Genomic DNA, 25087 nt, shown 5'->3' on the forward strand with positions numbered 1-25087 from the left:
CACAGCGAACAGAAGAAGGCTGCTGCTAGTGCGTCTTTTAGTTGTGTACAGTGGTGTTTGGTTTCACGTCGTCTTGGATTACCACAGCAGCTAGTCCGTCCGTCCGTTCCTTCTAACGTTGCTCCGTTTGTCGATCCGTTCTAACGTGGAGTCTGAAAAGTTCGAGACTCGATCTGGACTAATTTCCCGGAGTCCAATCAATCGATCGAGAGGCTCATCCACTTACCGTGGCTGTCTGCCTGCCTGCCGACCAGCCACCGATGTTTCCAAGGGAGATGACACTCGTCCCTGCCTCGTAGCGGCAGAAGCCGTCGTTGCAGGAGTCGCCATCATCGTCGGAGAAGTCTCTCGAGCCAGAAGAGAACGAATAGAATCGGAACGAAGAGTGCATCCGAGTTCTGGAAGACGAGTATCGATCATTCTGACCTCTCCGACGGAAAACCAGTCAGACAGGATAGCTCGCCGGCGCTCCACGACGGCCGGAGGAACTTCGCCGACGACTGGGGTCGAAGTGAACCGAGAACACGACGTGAACATGTGTTAGCTTCTCCAGCCGGTATTGTAGCCGGTATTGTGCGCAATCCTCGCAACGATAACATCGTTTGATCGCTATCGGCCAGAGCCTCGACGAGCAGCAGCAGCAGCGACGACGAGGACGAAGACGACCTCGAAAGGGGAACGAACGGGCCAACTGTGAGACAACGTTGTTGCTTTTCTCAGCCACATACCTAGCTAGCCGGTTAGCCATTTAGGCTAGCTAGCTAGCGGACGACGAGGAAGAACGGAAATGACGACCACACCGCCAACGGATCTCAGCCAGTCCACTCTGACTGGAAACCTTACCATCACCCCAGCACCCGTTCTTCCGACGTTTGGTTTTACCCAGGAACAGGTCGCGTGCGTTTGTGAAGTGCTACAACAGTCGGGTGATGTTGAACGATTAGCGCGATTTCTATGGTCTCTCCCCGCTTTGGAAACCCTGCAGAAGAACGAGTCGGTCCTCAAAGCCAAAGCCCTCGTCGCCTTCCACCGAGGGAACTTCAAGGATCTCTATAAGATCCTCGAATCTCACGCTTTCGCCCCATCAGCTCATCCCAAACTTCAAGCGCTCTGGCTCAAAGCTCACTATATCGAAGCCGAACGGGTTCGTGGCAGACCTCTGGGCGCTGTCGGGAGGTACAGAATCCGCAGGAAGTTCCCGTTGCCCCGCACCATCTGGGACGGGGACGAGACCAGTTATTGCTTTAAAGAGAAGTCGAGAACCATCTTGAGAGATTGGTATGCTCATAATCCTTATCCCTCACCGCGGGAAAAACGTGAACTCGCCGAGGGAACCGGATTGACTACTACACAAGTTTCCAACTGGTTCAAAAACCGACGCCAAAGAGACCGGGCAGCCGAGACGAAAGATGGGTACGTAAACTTTATGATACCGAGTACGTATACATATATTTTTTCGATCAGACCAGCGGCTCTCCGAGTGGTCCACAGGGACCCCAGGTGGTCCATGTGGCAATTCTCGGCTCTCCGTAGGATCCTATCGGAGGGGGTCCACAGAGTCCTTGGATCTAATGCTACGAACCCATAGGGGGGGTTCACGGGGGTCAACGGCCCGTAAAAGTTTGAGAACCACTGGACTAGACTATCAACTTGGACATGGGAGAGATTCAATCACTGCGAGAATCACTCCTTCCTGGGGGAAGGGCCAGGGGTTCCGAAGGATGCGTGAAAAATTACGATCTCCGGCTTTCCTGCATGATGAGAGGAGGCTGATCTTTCAATCTCATGCTTTCCGTGTCAGTCCGGGGCTCCAACAGAGAAGCGGCTCGCGCGGGATGCTCAAGTGCCAAGCGAAAGTACCAAGAAAACCAACGAGCTATCCCTTTGTTCTTAGCCATCCCTTCCCATTCACGTACGCCAACAGCGGATTCCCGCCGCTCGAGGAATCGCTCAGAAGCGATCCATTCAAAGAAATAGATTCTTTCGACTCCTCAGTCCCCACAATAAGAGGCTTCTGACTTGTGACGTTCCATAAAACTGACCGCTCGAGATACTATCATCGATCATGTACAGGTCCCAAGTCACAACTGATGTACATTAAAAATGGATAGGGTTTCCATATAACTTATACGAATCTGTGGGAAATGATGCCCATGCCGCTGACCCCGCACAACATTGATGCGAGATCCGAGTCTCCTTATTACACCGCTGGCAATCGTAGCCTCATATCGACCTATCTACACTCTGAACCTTATCGACCGTTACGACGTCCTCAAACCCAAAGGATGTCCTCGACCACAGGGCTTCCCAAATGATGAGTCCTGACCGCGAGACGATGAGAAAAAATTGATAGAATGATGACGAATTGGTGAGATCCACGAGCTCGTGACCACTGATTTCCTGGGACTGCCGGAGCTCTGATTACTATACATGTAGGAGAGCGTACGTTCGTGAATTCGATCATCAAATCCCTTTGCAGTGACCGCCTGATTGAAAAAATGTGAACCCAGATCAGAGCTGTCCCATCGAGAAGCACTTTTCTAGGCTCCCATCCTGAGATAGGCTGTCTGGCGACACCTGGATTCTTTGGGATCCACTCGATTCGCCTGAAATAGGTATCCCTGGGCCAAACAATGGCTTTCTCTTCATTCTCTCTCGACTTGTCGTCTCCGACGTATACGCAGAGAGCCGAGGAAATTCTCAAGATCTTCTCCAATTTTTGTTCAACGTAGTAATTGGCGATCGCGTTAATCGAACTTCATATAAGGCCGCTCAACCCAACCTATCGACTGCGCCCTCTTTAGCTTTATTCTCGATCTTCGCTCGCGAAACTCTTCTATTTTACTCTGCGACGGTGGCGGCGACGGTGATGCTGTTGTTGTTGTAGAAAGGAAATTGTATCTTGTCGACATCGTCAGGCAGGAATAATGAAATTCCTTCACTGATTGAGCCGCTGCTGCGGCGGCTGCCGACAACCATTCGGACTTATCGTACGACGTCGACACATGCGAGTCGATTCTCTCGACGGCCGCGGTTGCTGTCCGGCGACTTGGGTTAATCCGTCAGTATTTTCTAAACAGCAAGGCCCCTTCCTCACACCTCACGCTGAGCGTTTCGACGATTTTAATAGCAGCAAATATTTGTGCTGTATCGGAGGACAGTCGTCCGCTCGATCGCCATCAAATCAATTTGACGAGGAAATCTCGCGCGCGACCGAGTGCGAGAGATTCTTCCGAAAGAGCACGAATCTATCCTGGCGAATGTATCGGCGTCCTTTACAACTTGTTTCCGTCATCGTCTCGATTCGGCTTCGGAGAACGGGAAGCTCAAACAGTGTCTCGGTCGGGAAGTCGATGAAACCTTTCATAAATACAAGATTGAATCCAGAAGCGGTGAATTGATAGCGGGTTGAGAGACGGACCAGCAGGTATGCATGTTCTGAGCGAGCGACGGCGTGCCACGGGTTTTCCCTGTGTATGTAAACTCCGATCGCCGGCTCGATCTGGGAGTGCGTAGGGTGGAAGTGTCATAAATCGCAGCGTTTCTAGCGGCAACGGCCAGTCACCCCCTACTCTCCGCCATGTATGCACTCCTTTCGGGCCACAAGTGAAAAGCAGAAAAGAAAAATCGCTCCCGGGAACGAGGCTGCATGCGACGCGACGTTCGGCCGACGACGCATGGATGGAGGTGGCCGACCAAAGTATCGGATCCTTCTACGGGCGAGCACGTTTGTCTGCTGGCATTCCGTGAGCTTCTTAAGTTTCGCGGAGTTTTTCGACTCACGAACGAGAGACGACTGTCTGGAATTCGAGAGGCGCCAGAGTTCTTCAATATGTATAATTTTTTCGTGTTTTTTGTTTACCCTAAGCGGGGATTCGAGTCGATTCGGAGCAATGGAAGCTGACAACAAAACGGGATACATGTTCACGCGCAGGAAAAAAATTCCTCCGATGTAGTCGTTGAAGAGATTTCTCCCGCGCGCTTTACTGTCCTCCAGCGCGTACCCATCGTTCGGAGCAAGCAGTGCCCATCTCGAGCATCCTCTGAACGAGTGCAAATGTATGCGCCGAATGCATCCCGCTCATCGTCGATTGGCCGTGTTCATGTGATGCATTGCAGAGCACCTCTGAGGGCTCGGATCCATGCTCGCTCATACCACCATTATGATCTCTTGGAAGCGAGAAGAACCTCTTGAAACTCACCGCCCTACCATCTGCGGTTTCCCACCGTTAATGACCCTCGCCGTCTTTGTGGTGGTGGTCGATGTAAGCTTTAAATGCGCCGATTTTAAATGAAGTCTTCTCTTTCGGGCACTTGTCGGACATTACGGTTCTCACTGAGTTGTTATGAGGAATGTTCGCTGTGCGGTCAGCCAACTCTTTGCTGAACGAAACTCCGAATTCATTCAGGAGTTCCCGGCTCGATTCGATTATCCATCTACCTATTTCACCTCAGAGTTTGAGTATCACGGCGTGAAACGACCGGCAGATTGACGGAGGAGGCATCGGTAGCGAACACGCTGTCGTTGCTATTGGAAAGGCATTTTATTACTGGAACATGTGAGCCCCGACTACCTGAATCGAATCGAAGACACGGATTCGGAGGAAATCCAAGTTCTCGAATTACTGAGAGCATTGGCTTGAGAACAAAAGCTCGAATGAGTGCTTTAGAAGCTCACAGTGGAGGATTCTTCTGAAGCTATTGCTAGGTTGGTGTGTTTGTTTGTTCGTACTCTGAGTATGGTCGATTATTTATGAGTTCGAATCGAGAAGTTGCTTCTCGCATATCCGTGTTCTCGTCAAAGTTCAAGAGATGTGCGGATCTGATCCCGCTCCATCCATTCTTTTCTCACCGTTCTGGAAAATTATTGACTCTCGACGCTGGCAACATGTGTATCGGGTCAGACGTGAGCGCGCGACATGTCGTGGGTATCAGATGATCATAGTAGACTGGAACGCTCTAAAAAGTGAACCTTCGCCGGACAGGGGCTACCAGTTCAGGGGAGCGAAATCCGTCTCTACGAAGTCTAACGAAGATTCCGAGTCTGCATCCATCTCGAGCCCAATTTAACGGATTCAGTCTCGAGGATTCGGTTCCGTTTCCTCCCTGAAATTCCTCGGGTGCGCTTTCGGAAGATAGCGTCCCGCTGTCTGTTTGAACTCCTGCCCGTGACATGATTCATGGCGGAGTCATATCCCGCTCGGAATCGAATAAAACAACAGTGGTCGAACAAGAGAGAAGTGTTGTTGAGGACAAGAAATGGATGCCCGTATGTCGTAGGGGCTTTTAGCGGTACGCGGCGACATTCGAAGGCGGATCTAAGGGCAAGGGTTACGATTTGTTCTGTGCAGATCGACATTAAAAACTAGCGCTACGATTGACAACTCAGCCCACGTCGTAAGAGGCCACTAAACACGATTTCTCCGAGTCGCGTTCTGTGTTCGAGGGGGTTTTTGAATGGCAGCTTCGACAGTCGCGCTTCGGCCCTGGAGAGAACCTAGAACGGGGCACTTCGATGAATTTTAGAAGGGACGAATTTTCCTTTCCGTCCTCATCGGAATTTCCAAGCACAATATAAATTGTTCCCCGAGTCGAGTCAATCATGGGCTATTGCATAGTTCGTTTCTTTCTGTTCGCTGTTCTTCGATCGCATTCGCTCCGCTGGGTGCTTCGCTCCTCGATCTCGTGCGACTAAAAAGCCCAAAATTAGGCATCCCATGCTGTCAGGAGTACGGAGGGGTGAGCCACAGCGACAACTGCCTGTTGGCTTGCTTGCTCAAAAGGTCGGTTGACTAGCTAGTTTGTTCTCTTCTTCGCCAGCTAACTCATGCTGCTGCTTCCGTCGCTGCTTTGTGCTCTACTGACTGCTTGTTGTTGTGGCTGTGATGGTTGTGCCTGCTCGCTCGCTTGACTGTCTGTCGGCCTGTCGCAGTGCTGCCACTTCGGCCTCTGCTCTGAGGGGAGGTCTGCTCTAGAGGAGACGATGGAGCGTAATTCCCTGAGTGGAGGGTCTTCGTAAACATTCCACTCAGCTCGGACCTTCCATATTCCCGTCGTGAGCATTCCTTGTGACGGGAAAAATGCCGCAGATGAGGGTTTCCCAATTTTTTTCTCTGGTGGAAGAGCTCCCAATCGATTTGAGAAGCCCGTTTCGCATCTATCCACCCGATGGATGGGTCGATCGATCGATGACCGTCCTTGCGCTAGTCCACGAGATTCGCGAGTAGGGAGCACTTTGATTCCCAGATCGATCCGTGACTGCAAACAGTTTATTCAAAGACATAGCCGAGACTGAGGTCGCCGAGAGGCTTCACCATGTCGAAGCGGAGTGAAGTGCCATTGTTAGGTGAGGCTCGCTTTCTGCCCGTCGGGAGTGAAAGAGCGCCGAAATCGGCTGTGATATACCCGAGATGCTCTTGCACTCACCCACTCACTCCCATGGACACAAACACGGTCAAACAATAAATGGTTTCGACAAGCTCAACTCTCCGGGAGTCCTCGAGAGCATTGTGAGAGACAAAGGGATGGCGATTTTCGACGCTAAGGAATCGTTGGTGTCGGATGGGGAACTCGATTATGGTGAATCACCGAGAGACCCAAACATCGGAAATGACTTCAAATTCTACGAATTGCAATCAAAATTAGAGGCTGAGATGATGAAGTCCTTGATTGATTTATGTATACCCGATTGACACTCGTTATGATTGCTGAGCCGAGGAGAATGCTGGACGACAGTCCGACAGAGCATTTTCGTACCTATTGCCAGCTTGCCAGTTGCTAGCGTCCAAGGAAGAAAAATGAAGTGTGGAACTAAATGAACGACCACCAAACCAAATGGAGTTCAAATGGGATCACAGAGAAGGCGAAAATGGACGGGCAATCGAACGATTCGAAAGGAAAGAAACAGAAGCGCTTACAGTGCTCGAAATATCAATTATTGAGCAAGCACCACAACAACGGCACCAACAACAGTTCAGAATGAGAGCCAAGAGGGGAAGGCGCAGACAAGAGTCGAGCGAGAAAGCGTCCCGGCATGGAACCAAAATCGAGGAGACTTCATCTAGCAATAGACGTCTGGCAACACTTTGCTCCTAGAGAGACGAACAAAATTAAGACGCGACCCTAATTGCCAACTTTTGACTTTGGCGCGGAATGACCGACTGACAAACGGAGAAATGAGCGGACTCGTTCGCTCGAGCCGATCGTAAGCTTGCCTGGCGACGTCGCCAATGTGCCGCGACGAACTCGATTCGTACGTCTGGTCGATTTGGTGAAAACCATTTTTCAATTTTTTCTCTCGGTAGAGCTGTCCGGTAGTTGTTTCACTCATTCATTGATGCATTCCATTTTCACGACGACGATCCGGCTGATGATTTCCTCTGCCGCCGCAGCTTCCTCTTAGCGTCTGAGATCCCAGCGGAGCGATCGTTCTCATTCGTGAGATACCTAGTTCTCCGATCGGCGTCGCGGGGTTGCGATCAGAAGTCTACTGATACGTTTGGCAGGCGCGCGCACAATGAGAAATCGTTTTCGGTGTGAACCTGTTGCCCGATCCATGTAGATTGAGATGCAAGCAGCCAGGTGAGGTGTTTAATGCTAACGAAAAAATTAACGAAAGCGAGAAGCCCGTGATGAGGAGATCCACGGAGCGCGACCACTTTCTGGTACGTGGATCTTTCATGAGTTAGGAGACGGGTGTTAGTTTTCAGCAAGTGAGCGAGTCTTCGAACGAAGTCTTTAAACATCGCCGCAACAGCCGTCTAATAACGCGACACCGGTAATTGCTGACTAATTTGGCGGAAATTGGCTCCATTTGACGATGAGGTGCTAGCGTGGCTACCGGGGTTCACGAGGCTCTCGGTGGCTAGACGAGAGCTCCAGCGGCGCTGCAATCTTTGCCTTTCTGTCGCTCAATAACTCCATTCAGGCGTCACGGCCCTCCCTCGAGAGGAATTAACAGGTCGCTGGAGCGGGATACCCCGTTCTCGTGAATCACACATATTCTCTCCTCTCGCGACTAGAACTTCTACTTCATGCACAAAATCTTGCCTGAGTCCGCCGGCGGGCGATGCATATGCTCCCCCTCGGATTCGAAGCGAACGAGCAAATGAGATAAGCGACCTTGTCGAGCGACCGAGAAACGTCAAGAGGATTGTGACATTACGTGCAAACGGATGGCTCCAGTGCGATTGCTCGGCTCGTTCTATTGGTCACGGAACCAACAGTCGATTTATCTGTCCGTCTGTTCATTCGTGTGTCAGCCCGTCCCTCCGTACATTCGTCCATCTAAATTGTGGCGGGCTGAAGCTCATCAGACGTATGCTCCCTGCTTTCTGACGCCTACTCAGCCAATGGGAATAAATCAGATATTTGCTTCACTTCTTGACATTGGCTTCATTGCAGTCAGTCACTCTAGACACCCATTCGAACAACGAAACGAGCGATAAATACGACTGATCCGTAACCGCTGAAGGGTGTTGTGGTCGCCTGTACATTGGTAAACGAATTGAGCAGAGGATTGGAAACGAAAAAAAAGTGCAGCAACACACCGGAACGGCCGCACGCCATGGACGCCGGAATTCAACCTGGATTCAATTCGGTTTCGGTGGGCCGCCGCCACCGCCACCACCGCTGACGTTGACTGCTGCTGCCTTCCGTTGCTCCTTGAATATAAGTGATGACGCTGCTGGTTCTACATAGAAGTTGCCCTCAAGGGACAAAGTAGTTGACGTCAGAGGCGATTTCTTTTGAACGTTCCTCTTAGTTCGAAGCTCATCGATTCCTGCCGATAGCTCCTGAAATCTGCTCCGTTCTCTCAAGATTATCCAAGGATATATTTCTACGCAATGCATTTCGCATTACAGCGAATTTCCCTCGAGCGCCACCAGACTCAAATCCGGAGTGGGTTGCGAGCTATCTGAAACGTCGACCGGGGGTTCGCGTAATTCTCGAAACAGCCTCTAACTCGAATCTAGCTCTGAATTTTCAGTCACTCCCTGGAAAACTTTATTCTTTGCACACAAATCAGGGCTCCATCCGCCGACGAGAAATCCTCGCTCTGCTATTGTCGCTGGTGCAGCTGCTTTCGTACAACTTTTGGTATTATGATGAGTCGCGGCCGCGGCGAGAAGACCTCCCCAAGTTCGTCGTCGAAGGAGACTTTGTGTTAGCGCATGCGCATCGCTGACCTGCCGGCAATCACTACTTTCGCCGCCGTCACCATTCTTCTGCTGCTGTGTAGTGCTGTCGCGCTGTTGAATTTTCTCTTGCATTCGACGATAACATCACTCTTTCGCTTCACATTCCACGAAATGGACGCCAGGTCGGAACACGCGCGCGACATCGCTCGTCATGCAACTGAATCCGCTCTGTGAGCCGATTGAATCTGCAGATCAAGTTCACCGCTCGTTAATTGAGCGGGGATCTAACATTACCGTCTCACGTAACTGAGCGCGATAAGCGCAAACATTTGACTCTCGGAGAGCGAGCAGATTCCGGAGTTCTGGAGAAAGACGCGAGCGTACTCGCTGCCTTGGAACAGCGCGCCTTCCAATCCCATCTGGATCGCGACGCCGACGCCCGTGACGTTGGAAGGCAGAGTAGAGAGCTGACATTGTGTCGCGATGCGTCTGAGGCCGAATGCGCATCGCGTGAAGCTCCGACGGCCTTGTCTGTTCGGATACCAGCCTCTCCATATGGCCGATGGGCTTAGTTTGAGGTCTGATAAGTGGCTGGCTCGGTGCAGGCTCCCTCCTCACAGTCGCTCTTCTGCTGACAGCTTGCAGTTGAGATAAGATCAAGCTCGAGTTCGAGATTTGGGAGAGGGAACGACGAATGGATTTCGATGAGTGAGAACAAGATAGAGACTTCACGCTCCGAAGATTCAATGTCGGTCCCCAGACCATGTCAGCGACTCGCTCCGATCATTTTGCTGCTGCTTTTTGACCGGTGTAAATCAAAGTCCCCGCCGAATCGTCGGATAACTCTGGATCCCATTGAAAAATCGGGGACTCCTTATTCGGGTCAGTCAGCCTTTCCGATCGCCTCATTGGCTAGGTAGCCTGAAAGTACTCTAACAGAATGGGAATTCCGGAGAATGAATTGAAATCCGCCGATCAATCCGCAAGAATCTCAGTGAGCGAGTCCGGACCGCGATCCAGCCCTGGGCCCATCCCGAAGGATCGCTCCGTCGAGATTCGCTGCTGCTCCACATCGCACGGAGATTCAAAGACAATATTAGTTCGGGTAATAATATATTTTCCCCGAGTTTGCTATATTTATCCCTCGGAACAATTCCCTCATCGAGTTTCTCCGTTGCAACTCCCGCGCTGAGTCGAGCTCGACTGTCTACGGCTGAATGACTCCCAAGCCAAGGGGCCATTGTTTTGACTTTTCGCTCGTTCGCGTCTGCGATGCCAGCTCGGATTCTGTGCTGGTGGCTATGAAATTCTAAAATACGTTGCTCTACGGCGAGCCTTGCAACGGTCGAATAAGGCTTTGCGAAGGTGGCGCGCGGATGATCTGTCCGATGAGAAATGTCTAGCGCCGACCTGGACTCGCCGCCAGCAAGAACGGCAGCCGCCGTCGTCGTCGCCGTTGTGAGTCGAGTATTTCATTTCTGCCTCGAATATCCATCGGATGGAATTCCAGCCGCAACGAGAGAACAACGTATCGAATATCTGACGTTCCGTGATTCCATCAAACAACCGCCATCATCATCAACAACAACATTACCGTTCTTATAGGCTCCGCCGATGGAAGTCACTGCTTCCAGCGTTCAGTCTTTGTCCAAATATACACGACGCTGACGTGTCGGATTCGGGGCCCGAACAAAGCAGGCGCGAGCATGTGATCTGGTCGAGATCGTCTGCGACGGCGTTCGCCCTCCGTCGCTTCGTTTCCGACAGAGAATGAAGGACGAGGGAGGCGATCGTACGCAGAATGGCCAACTCGAAGAGAACGTTTTCGCTCCGCGGGATGTTCGGGGAACGGTTTCCCCTTTTTCCTAACCAATCGGAGCCCGTCGCCCTCACCGGAATCAGTCATACGTAGTTCGTCCCATGCCGGAACCGCGCGGGAGGACGACCGTGGACCCTAAATACTTGTATTTAATGTATGGAGGCGAGCTGGTCGATGTGTTAAGCGGGTAAAGTGCTTTCAACGCCAAGATTCATCGTCTCAGATTCCCAGACTCTGCCGCCGCTGTGTCGAGACGATGGCTTCTTCCTTCGCTCGCTCAGTCAGTGGTTGCTGCCAACCTATTTGTGAGCACGTATTTGCTCTAGGCAGTCGAGCGGGCAGGAAGGCGCTTAAGCGACGTCGTCGGCGACGAGGCAAGATCCGCTACGGCGTTTTCGCTTTGGCCACTCTTTCTGTCTATCGTGCTCTATCTGTCTGGCTCTCTATCGTTCATTTTCTCGTTCAACCTAGCAGTGGATCGAGTTACGGCGACGGCGGAGCTGACGTGGCGAAACACGAGAGCATGCAGCGCGGGGCATGCCGCAAACCAGCCTTGCTGCTGTAAACTATTTGAAATCGGGCTACACCGCAATCACGGGCCGCCCTGTCAAACCTGGGAAAGTTTTTCATGGCTTGTAAGAGTCGGCCGATGCTTCGGCTCGCGCAACCACATGGATTTCGAAGGATCCGATGAATAAGAATTCTCCCATCGGTGTTCGGGAGGCGGCCGCCTTGTTTTAGGCGAGCTCTCGTCTCAGCTCGAATCGCTCGCGGCCATAATGTATGTATGGCCTATATGGCCGAAGCTCGAACAGCCGCTCGTGCGACCCGAGGCAGTGGTCGTGGAGAAATCACCGGGTTAGCTGAGTGAGGTCGCGCCATAATAGACTATTAAGTGTAAGGCACCCCAAGTGCTCCAGACTAACGCGGCTGGAGCCGGCCGAGGTTGGAGCGAGCGACCAACACATCCTGCCCCACCAAAACTCCACCTTACATAATGGAAGTGCCGCGCGTCACGAAACAGCTCCGTGCGACTCAAACCGAGAGATCAGTGTATCTCCCCACATCGCGAGCCATAGCTCTGCTCGTCCGCTGGAAGACACTTAGTTAGTTAGGAGAGCCGTCGGGGACTTGCGGCGTCTGGGGGAACGCACGAGATCTGAAACGACCTGGAGAGATTCCCTGTATCGCGTATTTTGAAGATGCTCGCCGAACATGAGCTCTCCCTCGACTCAGCGCCTCTTTGTCATGGATTGCGTCTCTATTGCGTCTCTATTGCGTCGATCGTTGCGCACGATGGGACGATAGCATTTCGAAGAGCTGAACCGGTGGAGCGGTTGGCCGCTCGACCGTAGTGTCTCCCCACCGAACTCATGAAATATCTCGAGACTTACATACATCATGGGTTGTACGATGAAGATGATTACGTGATGAGGTTCAGGCGATGGAGGATACACTAGTCAACGGGGAACAGGGATAGTCGATCTAATTGTAAGTTTCGATTTCTAATTTTGCAGCCGAGACAGCCAAGCGGGCAAACCGACGAAGAGCGGCTCATCCGGTGGAATATCAAACGCAGATCCCGAAGACGAAGAAGAAGAGTCTGACAACTCGTGTCTGTCCCCGGAGCCAACGACAGATCTGCATACTGCCGTCAATGATCTCGTTCAGGGCTCGGCGGCATCGGACACGCTCAAGATGCTCCAGGGCTTCAGCCACTACCACCAGCAAACCCAGCAGTACACCAAGGTGAGTTATTGTTCTCTCGATCTTACAGCAGAGCTCGTTTGAGATAGTGAGGTCACTCAGCCCAGGGTCGACCATCGAGTGGAGCTCGAGCTTCTCGAGCGCTATTGGGCCTTGGTCTTCACCGAGCCGGAGAACAAAATCAAATAATTTACCTAGCTTCCTCTCACGTTTGAGGAAACATGGATCCGCAAAGAAGTGGGACGGATTTTCCCCGTTGACCGTCGTTCAGCTCAAGTGTACAATGTCTTCATAAATCGCGACGCTTTCAATAGAATCGTTGTTCTCTTCTCACGATGCATGCCGTATTAGTCGTGTAGCGCGGTGAGGCTGACGGCGTCGACAATAATGTCACGAATCGTCTCGTATCTCAGAATAACACGTATCCCGCCTTCTATGTAAAGCCGTGGCAATTTTTCCAATCGAGCGTTTCCAGCTACTGGAACCGTATCTTTGTATCATTATCCTCGACGTACAAGAATAATTACTCGGCGGGCGAATCATTAACCTCCTGAATACTGCTCTGAGAATTACCTCGTAGCGATCGTCCGAAAGTCAGGCGAAAATATCGCGATACGATGGGTTGTATCCACCAAGAGCCCCGTGCACAGACTGTGACTTAGGAAACCCGCAGGTCGAGGAAGACGGGCGCCCTCGAGTTTCCCGTATGGCTCCCCATCTCGTCAACTGAGTTTTGCTCGGAACATCTCGTCTACATCTAGCTCCTCATCTTGTTGTTGCTTCTGCTTCATAAAACGTAGCAGAATTCGAAAACGACTCGAGAAAAGTCGTGACTGGTTCATCCCTTCGAGAGAAGAAATCTACAAGGAATTAAAACCGAAACACAGATGAGAAGAAGGATGCAGAAGTGTTCCGAGCAGCAGAGAGGAGAGCCAGCAGCTTGACTTCTGAACGAAATCGAGACGCGCCACGACAAGAGGCTTTAATTACAAAATCGGAATCGAGACGTTTGCTTTTCCCTCAAAGCGCGGATCTGAGTTCGTCTTGAAGTAGTGGAATTTTCATTTTTCGTGACTTTCGCGGAGATGTAAGGAAGAGCTTATACGCGCGAGATCCCGCCTGCAATCATACTCGGTAGTGATGCGATAAACTGCTCCGATTCTCTTAAACCGGGATCTCGCTCGGGAGTAGTCCTGAGGTGATGAGCTAGCGGTCTGTTCGATGCCGAATCTCCAATGCCGTTCTGAAACGCGCTGGCTTGGATGGTCGAGCCGCTGATACATGTTCGGCAGCCCACTTCTCGGGCTACCATGGATGTCTGCTCGTCCGCCTGTGCGTTGGAGACGTCGGATCGCATCGACGACGGGTTCGATTAATTGGGTGTGTCTCTTTTTCTCATCAACGATATTCGATCTCGATATTTCTCCTGGTTGATCTCTGTCTTCCGTCAGGGAGCCCGATCGAAGATGACTATGAACGGCCGATGTCTCGGCTCCGAGCATGCTTATGCACTGGAAGCGAGCGTGACCAAATTATGTCTAAATTTGATTGCTTTCGACGGGAGGGATTCGGCACGCTTCGATGGCATAATTATTATTGAATCCATAGTCGTTGACAGCGGAGTCTGCCGGCGCTCCGAATCGGGGGCTAAAGGCTCACAGAGTGCCTTCTGGTGATGACCCTTCCGGTCGCGGCGCCGCTATCCGATTAAGGCCATCAGTGAGTGGAGGCGCATTGAGCTCCGGGCTCCGTCCGTACCGAGATCCACGGCTCCTCTTTCTCATTCCTTATTTATCTGTTCCTCGCGCCTCGTCCGATTCCGAAGGGTAGGACTCGTTTCGAAATTCAATCATTTAAAAAGCAAACCACGAACTACCCGAGCAGGGACTCGAAAATCAGACGCAGAAACACAAGTTACAAGGTAATGGACCCGGCACGACGGCGATCACGACGCCCGCAGTTTCAAATTGAGAAACGAATGTACTTTGGATTGAAACCCCGAGCAAGAGAAAATAAACGAGAAAAAAACTTCAGAACACGGATCCATAGTTTTCTGTGTCGGCGGGTCTGGCGCGCTCTTGAATGCTGCCTCGGGATTAATCGATCTTAACGATTCTCCGACATGGCACTCAATTAGGCGCTGGGTTAGCCCGGCAGCGCCCTGAGGAAAACGAGGACGCTCCTCGTTATCCGGCATGTCACCAGATGATTTACTGTACCTCTGGCACAGAGGGAACTTCCAGAAGTCTTCTTGTGTGCACTTCGACAATCCCAAGGTAGACATTTCGGAGCGGTCGTTCGGCATGGATTTCTCAAAACGTCTCTTCCAATTACAGCACTCAATCCATCACTTGTTTGGTGGTTCTTCGATGGATTCATTGAAAACAGCCGTTGCTTCGTTTGCGTCTTCAGCGCCCGGAGATGTCATAACATCAACCGCAACCCAGCTCGCAGCCCAATCATCGCTGCCGTCAGCCGGCTTCAGGTGAGTTCTGCAAGAGCACACGGAATGTTTCCGACGGGGAAGAAGAGTTCTCCGAAGGGGAAAACTTTGAAGAGACGTGGTAAGCTCTCAAAAACTGACACGATTCTGCTTCCAATTACAGATTTGATTTCGCGGCAGCTGGACTCACGGCAGGCTTAGCAGCCGCTGCCGGAGCTACGGCTCTCCCGCCTGAATATCATCATCCTTTACTATGATGTCATCCATGATCTACGTTGAAATTCAGGCTATGGTGCAAAGATGTTTAAGTAGCCGTTTCGGAGGTTTTTTAATATAATAAGCGAAAGTGAATGAAACGCTCCTCCACGGAGTAAGTGACCCTAGTCACGTGACCTCGAGAGGTCACGGAGAAAGATCAAGTGTGCACTAAATTTCCAAGAGATGAAGGCGAAGCAGATGAGAGAGCAACTTGTCGACTCATTTCGAGGAGAACCGATGATTCTGCGAAATCTAGTTCAATGTTCAGGGATTATTGCTTCTCGCGAGAACTGAAATGAATCGGAACGAGCAGAGAGAGGAAGAGAGATCGCGGCGCGAGATCTTATGAATGACATGGAAATTCAGACCACATTCTTTGGGAAGAAATTAGAACGCATCGAGCGGTATTCTCCCCCTAGCTGCCGGAGAGAAGGAAAACACAATCGCCCGATACAGGTGCATGACGTGGAGCGGTGGGGCGTGTGCAATAAGTAGGATTATTGGATTAATTTCATCCTCAATATTGTGACTTAATCACGATCGCGAACATTTAGGAGAGGAGACCACTTTGTGACACTTCAGCTACAACACGGATCAATGACAGAAACCAAGAGAATACTACATCAAGTTATCTCCGCCCACTACGATGAAGATAATGATGATGATGATGATAACCATCATCATCAATCAATGACGAGTGTATATTCTTTTTCTAATTTCGATGAAACTTAGCGAGCATGTATGACCTTTTGGATTCGTCACACGGTGACAACAGTTTCAAGCAGCGGCTTTCTAGAGGATACAAATAATGAGAACAGACACTTGAGATCATTCCATAAAGAGAGAGGGAGTGTAAATATTCAGAGGATACGAAGATCACAATAAATTTAACTTATTAAGTTCACGGCGATAGCATGATCTTCTCTATCTGTCGGTGCGGCGGTGCGACCCCCGCTAATCTCGCTTGCTTTTGCACTAATTTGTTCATCAGAATATCAACTACCTGGAAACGGAGGTTAGCGGTCGAGGGTAAGCTCTTGCTGGGGGTTTCCTTCCGGGCATTATTCCTTGCGACGGCAAACGTTGTTCGTCTCGCGCCGAATCGATATCGGTTCGGATACAGACAAAATTGACAGTGAAGACTCTCTTCGTGTCGAGTGAAGTTCACGCGAGGCGAAGCCAGTCAAAGAACGTACACGTCGAAGCTCCTCTTCGCATATTGAGCCTCTCGCCAGCCCCTGCTGGCTCGTTATGGTTATCAAAGAAGATGGAAGCTGCTTCTCCTTCAGATCCTGGGGTTTTGTCGTGCACAACGGTCACCGTTGTCATGACGCGAAGACCACCCGTTTGATCGCACTAGCATCTTCTATCGCCATTCATCTCGTTGAGTCAACTGTGCCCATGCGGAGTCCACAACGGGCAATGTCCTGTCTTATTCGAACTCCGGAAGCTTCCTTCAGGTCTTATGCTCGAGCGCAGTAAGGTTCTTGATTTCAGCGTCGAATCGACGCATCATCACTTTCCACCCATCGAATGATACAGGAGTCAGGCACTCAGATCATGCTCACCCTTTTCCGCAGGCTTTGTAAGGGCATTCGACCGTCGTCGTCTCCCCGTCCGGTGAAAACAAGTGATTCAGAGAGAATAGTCGCGTAAATCCAATCATTACACAAAGAACTCCTAATATCCCGCTGTTCAGATTGCTGCTGTTGGTGCTGTCGAGAAGCTGCTCTAAGATCGAACCGCGGGGATCCTTCGAGCACTTTTCGGCTTCACTGCTGAAAACAATCATTAGACGCATCACTCAGCGGAGGGGCCGATTGCCGAGGAGCTTTATCGAGCGAGTCCCACAGATATCCACACTCATGACGGCGCCGCAAAATCGACCGAAAAACTTCGGTGAGAACCTCTACACTCGCTCTGTCATAATCGATGACGCGAATGAATTCAGAGATAGCGGAATTAGTCACATTGACGCACTCCTGTTGCAGTGGAGCTTCTCGAGCTATCCCCAAGAATACGTCACGGCACAGTTTGTGGACGGTGTGTGCGAGCTGCGGAATGGACATCTGCATACCAGCAGCATAGAAATTAATACTCCTCCATCGACTCGGGAGGCGTTCGAACGAAAATCGATTGAATCATTCCAAGGAGGATTTGCTGTTGGAATCGAAAGAGAGAGTTGTCTCGCGTGAGAATCAATGGATTTCGAGCGGTGGGGTCTGAATGAGTGAAGCAGACCCCGCTGAATCGGGCTGCGAACGTCGATTCGGTGCGTTGTCGAACGATGCCATGCGACGCCATGCAGCGTCGTCAATGGACGCCAGCTACAGATGCTCGGCACTCACTGTGCAGTTCCGCGACCGCTGAAGGAAGGACACTTCTTGACTTGTCAAAGAAGTGTTATTGTGGTTTTTGTCGTAACCGCCGAGGTCGGAGTCAGTTTGACTTTGCTCACTACTGAGACCGTTTAGCGGAATGCGTGCTGCGCGGAATTCTACGCCAGGGGGGACTCGATCGAACGGCGAGCGGCCGAGCGAGTGTTCCCCCTCTTCTTTACAACGGTAAGGAGAGAGTGCGAGAAGACACAACGAGAGACGAAGTGTGACAGAAATTAAGCGAATTCGTGTATCATGAAAAGGAATCGAGGAATGCAAACGGGACCGACTCAAGTGCGTCACGGCACCGCCGACGATCACACATGTGCAGAGGCATCGGATGACTCCGCTTTCCTTTTTCTCGCGTGGAGCTCTCTCCGCATGATTGTACGTCGAACGATAAGTGGATTTTAATCTCCACTGTCTTCTCTTCATGTTTCGGCTCGATGACGAAGGTTTCTCTGTTGTGACGTTTTGAGCGCCAGTTAGGCCCCGAAGTTCGCTTCGAAAGTCGGCGTCTAGGTGCATCATCTGCTAAGTAGGTGTTAGCAAATGCTTGCTCGGCGTCAGTCACAGCGCTCGAAGCTTCTCCTCTGGGGGTCTCCAGAGCGATCCAGCAGATTGACAGCCTTGAGTGACGGCCGTACGGGTTGGCCACGCCGTTTATTTTATATACTTACTTACATACATACCTACACACACACACTCACTCACTCACTCACGCACGCAGATACACTTAGCGTTGAACTTCCGATAGAGCAACCGAAAGCAGCTAACAGATTTTTGATAGATGACAAGCGATCGAGGATGATGCTTCTTTTCGCAACAACGCAGATTTTTGAGGGATGAGCTTCTGGATACAGGACCGTACTCGCATTTGGCGGGATATCGGAGGTTAAATCCCCGCCCGAGCAATGAAAATATATTCGAGGATTCAGATGCGTCAGTTATGAGTTGGAGGCATCTTCGTTTCGAACGAACGATTCTCTGTTGCCTCGCAGCTTCCACAAAAGGTGAAATTATCTCTTTAACGCAATGAATCATAATCACGGCTCGTGGCCGACGCAGATCGGGCGGAAGACCACCTCACCGATCATGAAGACACCGATCAGAACCAGCCAGCTTGTTGTTGCAGCTCGCCTCGCGCGTTACCTTCGATTCCCATAGGACGACGACTGCCTGCCGTATTCGGTCGGTTGGACATAGTCGCCGCCGCCGCCAACCACGGCTTGTTGGTCGATCCACTGGCTCGTTCGTTCGTTCGTCCGTCCGTCCGCTCGCACGCTCGCCCGCTCAGCTCGGCTCGATGAAGACCCAGTTGAAGATGTTGACGAAGACGCATTGCGGCAGACACTTCACAATAGATGAGGTGTCATCGCCTTGCCTCATCATCTTTCTGCCGGGCAATGGAGAAAAATCGCTCCAATCAGCAATAACAGCAGCAACCACAACGACGAGGACTACAACAACAGACACAACTCGTGTACGCGCACGAACAAGTCGACGGATGGATTTTTCAGATGTCTAACATCCAACAATGCCGTCAGCCGTCCGCCAGCCGCAGATGAAGCCTTCGTGAGGAGCATTCAACAAGAGGACTTCTTACAAACGAGAAGAAAATCCAAGGCAGAGAGCCACTGCTCGGACGGGAGCTCAACTCGACCGCCGACAAGATCGACGAGACATTTCGTCGTCGAGGCCGAAAAGAGAAATCATGGACTTGTGGCGATTCCTCGCTTTTCCCCATCTCGGGTCTCGTGGTTCTATATTTTCGAAGAGCCTGAAGGAGATCCAGATGGAAGCGATGGCAGCTGGGAACCGATCTCGCAGCGAGAGTCATCGCGTGGAATCCAATCAGACAATCGAATCCCTCAGAGCAAGTTGAGGCCTCATGAAGCTTTCTCTCGTGCAGATAGTCCGGTCGTGATTATCCGAAACCTCATCTTTGCTTCCTCCAACTTACGATCATCCGAGAATCTTTCTGTTGACTCCTCCCGGGACCAACCTACCTTGAACGGGACAGGGGACCACGACGACAGAAGCCACATAATGTGAGAGCACGAGCAGCCCCAATTTTCCTAAATCCTCATTTTCCGTCCTAGTTGAATGGTCTCTTCGCGGGGTATCATTTAACGGTCTCTCTCGATACAATTTCAGAGGAGCTTGACTGATTCATCAACTCGATCATCCGCGAATAAGTCGATGAGATCCCAGAATGGTCGTACGGAAGGCCCCCTCGTTATGGCATCTATCTTTTCGAGATAAGCAAAAAAAAAGATGGGTTCTCAGCGTAACTGATAAGTTGGAGAATTCCCGCTAATATCTTTTCCCCCTCGACGGAAACTAATACTACACAAATTTTTTGGTCGTACGCAGGCACCAAATGATCGCTCGGCGAGGTGCTCCGGCAGAACTCGCGCGTCGATCCGCATCGGTGATAAGAACGTTTGGCGAGCAGTAAAGTCGATAAAAGGTCAGAAATGTGCCCGTTATTGTGCTGAGACCCTTCATGCTCGATAAGAATTGTATCCACAGATGAGAGCAAGGAGGGTCTACCCCGGATCTACGCACGATACCTAATCGACGTTTTCAGAGAATTCTTCCGACAGCAACATCGTGATTGCCGGACATGCGAGCCATTGTCCGAGAGCTATGAATTCCATCTGATCCTCGAGTTCCTCTGACGACCTGGAGGCCGAGACAGCAGTGACAGTCGGCTCCAATGGCCATGCCGACCTAAATAGTGATCCTCAACGGTTGAATTCCCCACGATCGGGATTCGTTTCCAGAATTGCACTCAGCACGGGATCATACATCGACATTGTTTCAATTCATAAACTGAATAATAGCGATCCACCACAATCTTGACGCAGCCGAACAAGCGTGTTGGATGAAGGCGTGAACCCATTTATAGAGGAGCGGCTTATCAATCTGCTTCTTAATCACGGCTAATGTAACGGTCATTATGTTTTATCAAGAGAAGGCGGCGCCAGCCGTTCGGAAGAGCCGGTAGGATGGGGAAAACTATTGTAGATTCATGGTGATCTTCGGGAAACAAATCAGGGACTCGTTCCAACGATTCGGCGAAATCACAAAGTCAATCATTTCACAGAACCCCGGCATCGCGGGGCACGAAACGAACTCGCTGAGAAAAACTCTCCTCCGCAGAGTTTCTGACACTCATATCTTGCTCCATCAACGACGAGCAAAGGAGACAAGTGCTACGATAAATACGACCTGGCGTCGTTCCAAGCTTCTCCGATTCCGGGTCAGATCGAGGCTGCCATCAAACGCTCCACAGACTCTTTCGGAAGGTACCCACTTTTCTGTGGTTCGTGCCAGCCCGGATGCCTGACGACTGTCACACCAAGCATTCCATCGATGATGAGGGGAACAAGTCGTAAGCTGTGAGGTCACGGATCCGCGAACTTGAGTACGATTCTCAGGATGGATTCGGACAAGCGGGAAGTTCGAGGAAGCCGGAAGCTTCGAGTTGGACTGAGGATATCTTGCGGGAGATCTCGCCCCCATCGGGATCTCGTGCGCGCTCTGCCTCCGTGATTTGATACCAAGCGTCTAGAACGCTCCGTATGAGGAGTCAGCGAACGTCTCGGTGGGATCACGAGAGAATCTCATGTTCAGCAGTCCTTCCGTCAGACGGAGGCACGGCCGAGGAAGCGAGCGAACGAGCGGGAGGACAAGCGGGCAGGAGGTTGAGCGGCGCCCATCATCGAAGTGATCAACCCAATCATTTGGTCGCAATTGAAACTTAAGGACCGGAGCTTGTCTTCACTCGTGTTGACGCTCCAGATTGACGGACTAATTTCACGTTGTCTCAGTGATCCGAAAGCCGATCGCCGTGACGCGGAGAGGCAACGAGACAAGCTGCCACCCAATGCGCATCAGATGTGAGATGCTCTCTCGCTCTCTCACCGCCAGCCTCCTTCATGGCTTGAAACTGACTCAGGAAATTTCGAATGCGGGCTTCCCCGCCTCTGGCCCACCACGGGGTTTTCGGATTATGAGAGATATTATGGCCGACTGTCACTAGATTGAACGCGCGCCCTGGGGACCCGTGTCCCTATATGTATTCTTCCAGATCTATCCGCGAAACGGTCTCCTCTCTCTTCCTGAAATTCTGGTCATGAGGGGCCTCTCGATTCCTGAACGCCCTGCGCTGGGGGCGAAAACTTTCCTCATATTTGGCTTTGTCTGGGGGGAGACTCTTCGTCAAATTAATTGACTTGGCTATAGCGGCGATAGCGGATCTGGCATCAGACTTCTGGATATGGCTGACTGATTTCCAGCCCTCGGTCCGATCCCTTCCAATGCTAATCCAATCGGTTATAGCTTATAGCGCAGCTATTCTTGCGAGCAGGAAATTCGAGATCGATCGCCCATTGTACGATTTGCGAGGTTCTCGCCCTTACGTTCGATCTCTCGGTTCCCCGGCAATTCGGGGAATCGGGTCATAACCCGGGAGTCGGCCCCAGAGCACCTAGCATAGCATGCAGGGGGAGGGGCGGGGAGACGATAGAAGCTGGACCTCGATCGATGTCGAAGTAATCCAGAGCGCCCATCTTCACATCTGATGGGCTGCGGTGTCTTTTTTTAAGGAGGTGACTGAATGATTTAGAGAATCGAGATACATTGGAGAACTCCATGCGACCTTCGGAACAAGAGCGGTAAGCTCAGGGAAGGAGATCTTCCTCTCGTGGGCAAGCAATACCTGCAGCGGACACCTACGACAACATGGAGGGCAGAATAACGACGAGCTGTGAAAATTCGACTAAGAGACCTCTTTGAAACTTCCGATCAAACTAGCCTGGTAGCACCAAGCATCAGCCCCTGCAAGGGCATCGCGTAATTCGCGGGACGAAGACCCAGTTTACTTTATTTACTTATTGTGTGGCTCAGAGTTTCCTGATGTATCATTCAAGCTCGCCAGCGAATCTGTTTCTTTTGGGATTCCGGCGGCTTGAGAATATGCGTATTTGCTTGAAACCATCCTTAACTGGAGCCGGCCCCGGAGCCTCTCGCATCCTCATGCAGGCACGGTGCTAGAAGTCGAACCTAGGTCGATGTCGAAGTGCTTCAGAGCAGGAGGTCGATCAGATTCGACCCATCTTGGCATTTAATGGGCTGCGGTGTCATTATTTTCAAGGAGTTGCTGCGTAAGCGCTCCCGGAGCCAGTCGAGACGCGAGTCGCATTCCAATGGGTTGCCTATGAAGCAATATAATCGCGACCAATGAATGATCCTTTTGATCTTCGTATTCTCAGAAGATGAATTCAATCAAATCGGGAAGGGTTGCTGCGGGTCCTGCCAGTACCATGGAGGACGATGAATTCGCTGAATGAGGCGAATGTCTCTTCGTAGAGAGTTTTGAACTTGTTCGATGATAAGTCCAACATCTTCAGGCTCTTCATATCTGTCAGGAAATCGTCCGGCAGCCACTGAAGGTTGTTGTCCCTGAGTAGATGATACAGATTATCGGGGCGTCGACAGCATGGCAGTAGGAAGATAAATTATGCGTAAATGAGGGTCGGAGCTCACTTTAGCCATAGGTTCTCGAGATTCCCCACATTTTCTGGTAGATCCTCGCGCCTGATTTCTTTCAGATTCAGACCGGAGAGAGACAAGGTTCTGAGATGGTTGAGCGGTGCGATCTCGTCGCCTCGCCACACGAGATGAGGTAGGTTCTCGAGGATGAGTTCTTGAATCTGGGTTTGTTGAATCTTACCGACCAGACTCGCCAAGAAAAGGGCATTGGGGTAGTTCTTAATCACGAGTTGTTTCAAATCATCCAGGTACCTTGAAAGGAAAACATTATCCGCTTGTGCACGCGAAGATTCCCACATGCTCACGTTCACCGCAGCTCCGAACGAACCCGATCTGGCTGAGGTCGCCATCGCGTATGTCGGTATTGGAGAGGATGAAATGTTCGACGCCGGATCCTTTGAAGAGTCTATTGCCTGGGATCGGCTCCGTTAAAGATTCGAGAACCGAATTACTGAGAACGAACTCGAGGGTGTCTATGAATTGGAAGGTCGTCGGCGGCAACCACTCGAGTTTTGCATTCACCAATGTGAATTCCTGCGGCGATTCATCACAATCGGACTTTGTTCGAATCTTTCGTTTATTGAGATCGATGCGGAAAGTGCTCCAACAGCTGCTCCACGAAAGGAGCAACTAACTTACCAGAAGCTGATATCCTTGACATGCAGCCATGATCATCTCGAATTTTTTCGAGTCCTGCACATTGGAGCACTGCACGCGGCCTTCGGAACGACAGCGGCAACCGAATGGGAGTAGATATTCATCTCGTGGACAAGCAACATCTGCAGCGGACACCACAGACAGGATGGGAAGCAGAATAACACCGAGCTGGAATACATCCGACCCATAAACCTCTCTGGGAATTCCGACCGAAATATCCTTGTAGCGCCAAGCATCAGCCAGTGCATCGGCATGGCGTCTTTTGGGGAACGAAGACCCTGAATGGAGGTCAAACATGAGATCAAAACATCAATAAGGGTTCTCACCAACATTTCTGCTTGGAGCTAGCAGAACCGCCGATCTATCACGAAGACGTAGTAAGAGAATTCGTTTTGGGAGAACGCCCATACGAGATTTGGATGAGCTTAACCCGAGATACCCGCTCGTCGAAGCAGATTTAAGTTCACCGACGCGACGCCTCGCAGTATCGAATCCTTTCTTCCTATCGCTTCTCTATGATCTTTGTGACTCCCAATGTCTCGAGCCTGCTTACACATATATGGAGTATCGTATGTAAAACTGCTTTCCTGTAAGCCCAAGGCGCTCTACGATATCCCGGGGACATTCATTATAGGTTTTGACTGGAGCATTATTGAGTTTTTTTTTCGAGACCTCCAGCCGTCCCGGGACCGTCAAAGGAAGCTTGCGCCACACTCCCAGTATTCCTCAAGGAACTGATCCTGTTGCCTGACTCGATGGCTCCCGGTAGCCATGCGGTCTCGCGTGGAAGCATTGTTCCCAATGGTGCCAGGCTTGCTCGGTATGTATCAAGGAAGTAGCATTTCCGGATTCCGGGAACGCTCGATGGGATCGCCGTCGTCGCAGAGCGCCTGGTGCGGGCGTGCTATCAGTCGAAAATAGGTATGTATTCAAAACTTTCGTCAGCGTTGCCGGCCGCGCATTGCTACGGCTTTGATGAGCGCGGCTCATAGATATGAGTCGATGGATTGACCAATCAGCGAGAAAAATTCGTTTTCGATTTTTTTTCCCAATGATTCTGAGCCCTCGATCTCTCGCCATTGCCTACATCCTGTTGCTGTCGGATGAAATCTCATTCAGTCCT

At 51.1% G+C, this 25087-nt stretch overlaps 2 protein-coding genes across 2 annotated transcripts; one reads left to right on the forward strand and one right to left on the reverse strand.

Annotated features, from left to right (window-relative positions):
• Positions 1–603: 603 nt before the first annotated feature.
• On the forward strand, positions 604–15513 carry LOC100900652 (homeobox protein six1). Its single transcript, XM_003747721.3, has 4 exons — positions 604–1413; positions 12477–12708; positions 15003–15151; positions 15273–15513. The coding sequence occupies exons 1-4, from the start codon at positions 788–790 to the stop codon at positions 15364–15366; spliced, it is 1101 nt and encodes a 366-aa protein (XP_003747769.1). The 5' UTR covers positions 604–787; the 3' UTR covers positions 15367–15513.
• A 7018-nt stretch (positions 15514–22531) lies between these two features.
• On the reverse strand, positions 22532–24381 carry LOC100900223 (P-granule-associated novel protein 1). The gene is made up of 6 exons (XM_003747556.2): positions 24291–24381; positions 23947–24132; positions 23636–23841; positions 23302–23559; positions 23078–23217; positions 22532–22970 (listed from the first exon to the last, which is right to left on the reverse strand). Exons 1-6 carry the CDS (start codon positions 24294–24296, stop codon positions 22840–22842), a joined length of 927 nt encoding a protein of 308 aa, XP_003747604.1. The 5' UTR covers positions 24297–24381; the 3' UTR covers positions 22532–22839.
• Positions 24382–25087: the final 706 nt, after the last annotated feature.

The sequence above is a fragment of the Galendromus occidentalis genome, unplaced genomic scaffold (assembly GCF_000255335.2).
Source record: "Galendromus occidentalis unplaced genomic scaffold, Mocc_1.1 scf7180000077524, whole genome shotgun sequence".
Lineage (NCBI taxonomy): Eukaryota > Metazoa > Arthropoda > Arachnida > Mesostigmata > Phytoseiidae > Galendromus > Galendromus occidentalis.

Excerpts from the sequence above, each read along its gene's own strand:
- LOC100900652 (XM_003747721.3), top strand. The coding sequence starts at position 788 with ATGACGACCACACCGCCAACGGATCTCAGCCAGTCCACTCTGACTGGA. Across the intron at positions 1,414-12,476 it reads GCAGCCGAGACGAAAGATGG|CCGAGACAGCCAAGCGGGCA; the intron begins GTACGTAAACTT and ends CTAATTTTGCAG. Across the intron at positions 15,152-15,272 it reads CTGCCGTCAGCCGGCTTCAG|ATTTGATTTCGCGGCAGCTG; the intron begins GTGAGTTCTGCA and ends TTCCAATTACAG.
- LOC100900223 (XM_003747556.2), bottom strand. Across the intron at positions 23,842-23,946 it reads GTCAAGGATATCAGCTTCTG|GAATTCACATTGGTGAATGC; the intron begins GTAAGTTAGTTG and ends GAATCGCCGCAG. Across the intron at positions 23,218-23,301 it reads CTCGAGAACCTATGGCTAAA|GGACAACAACCTTCAGTGGC; the intron begins GTGAGCTCCGAC and ends TCATCTACTCAG.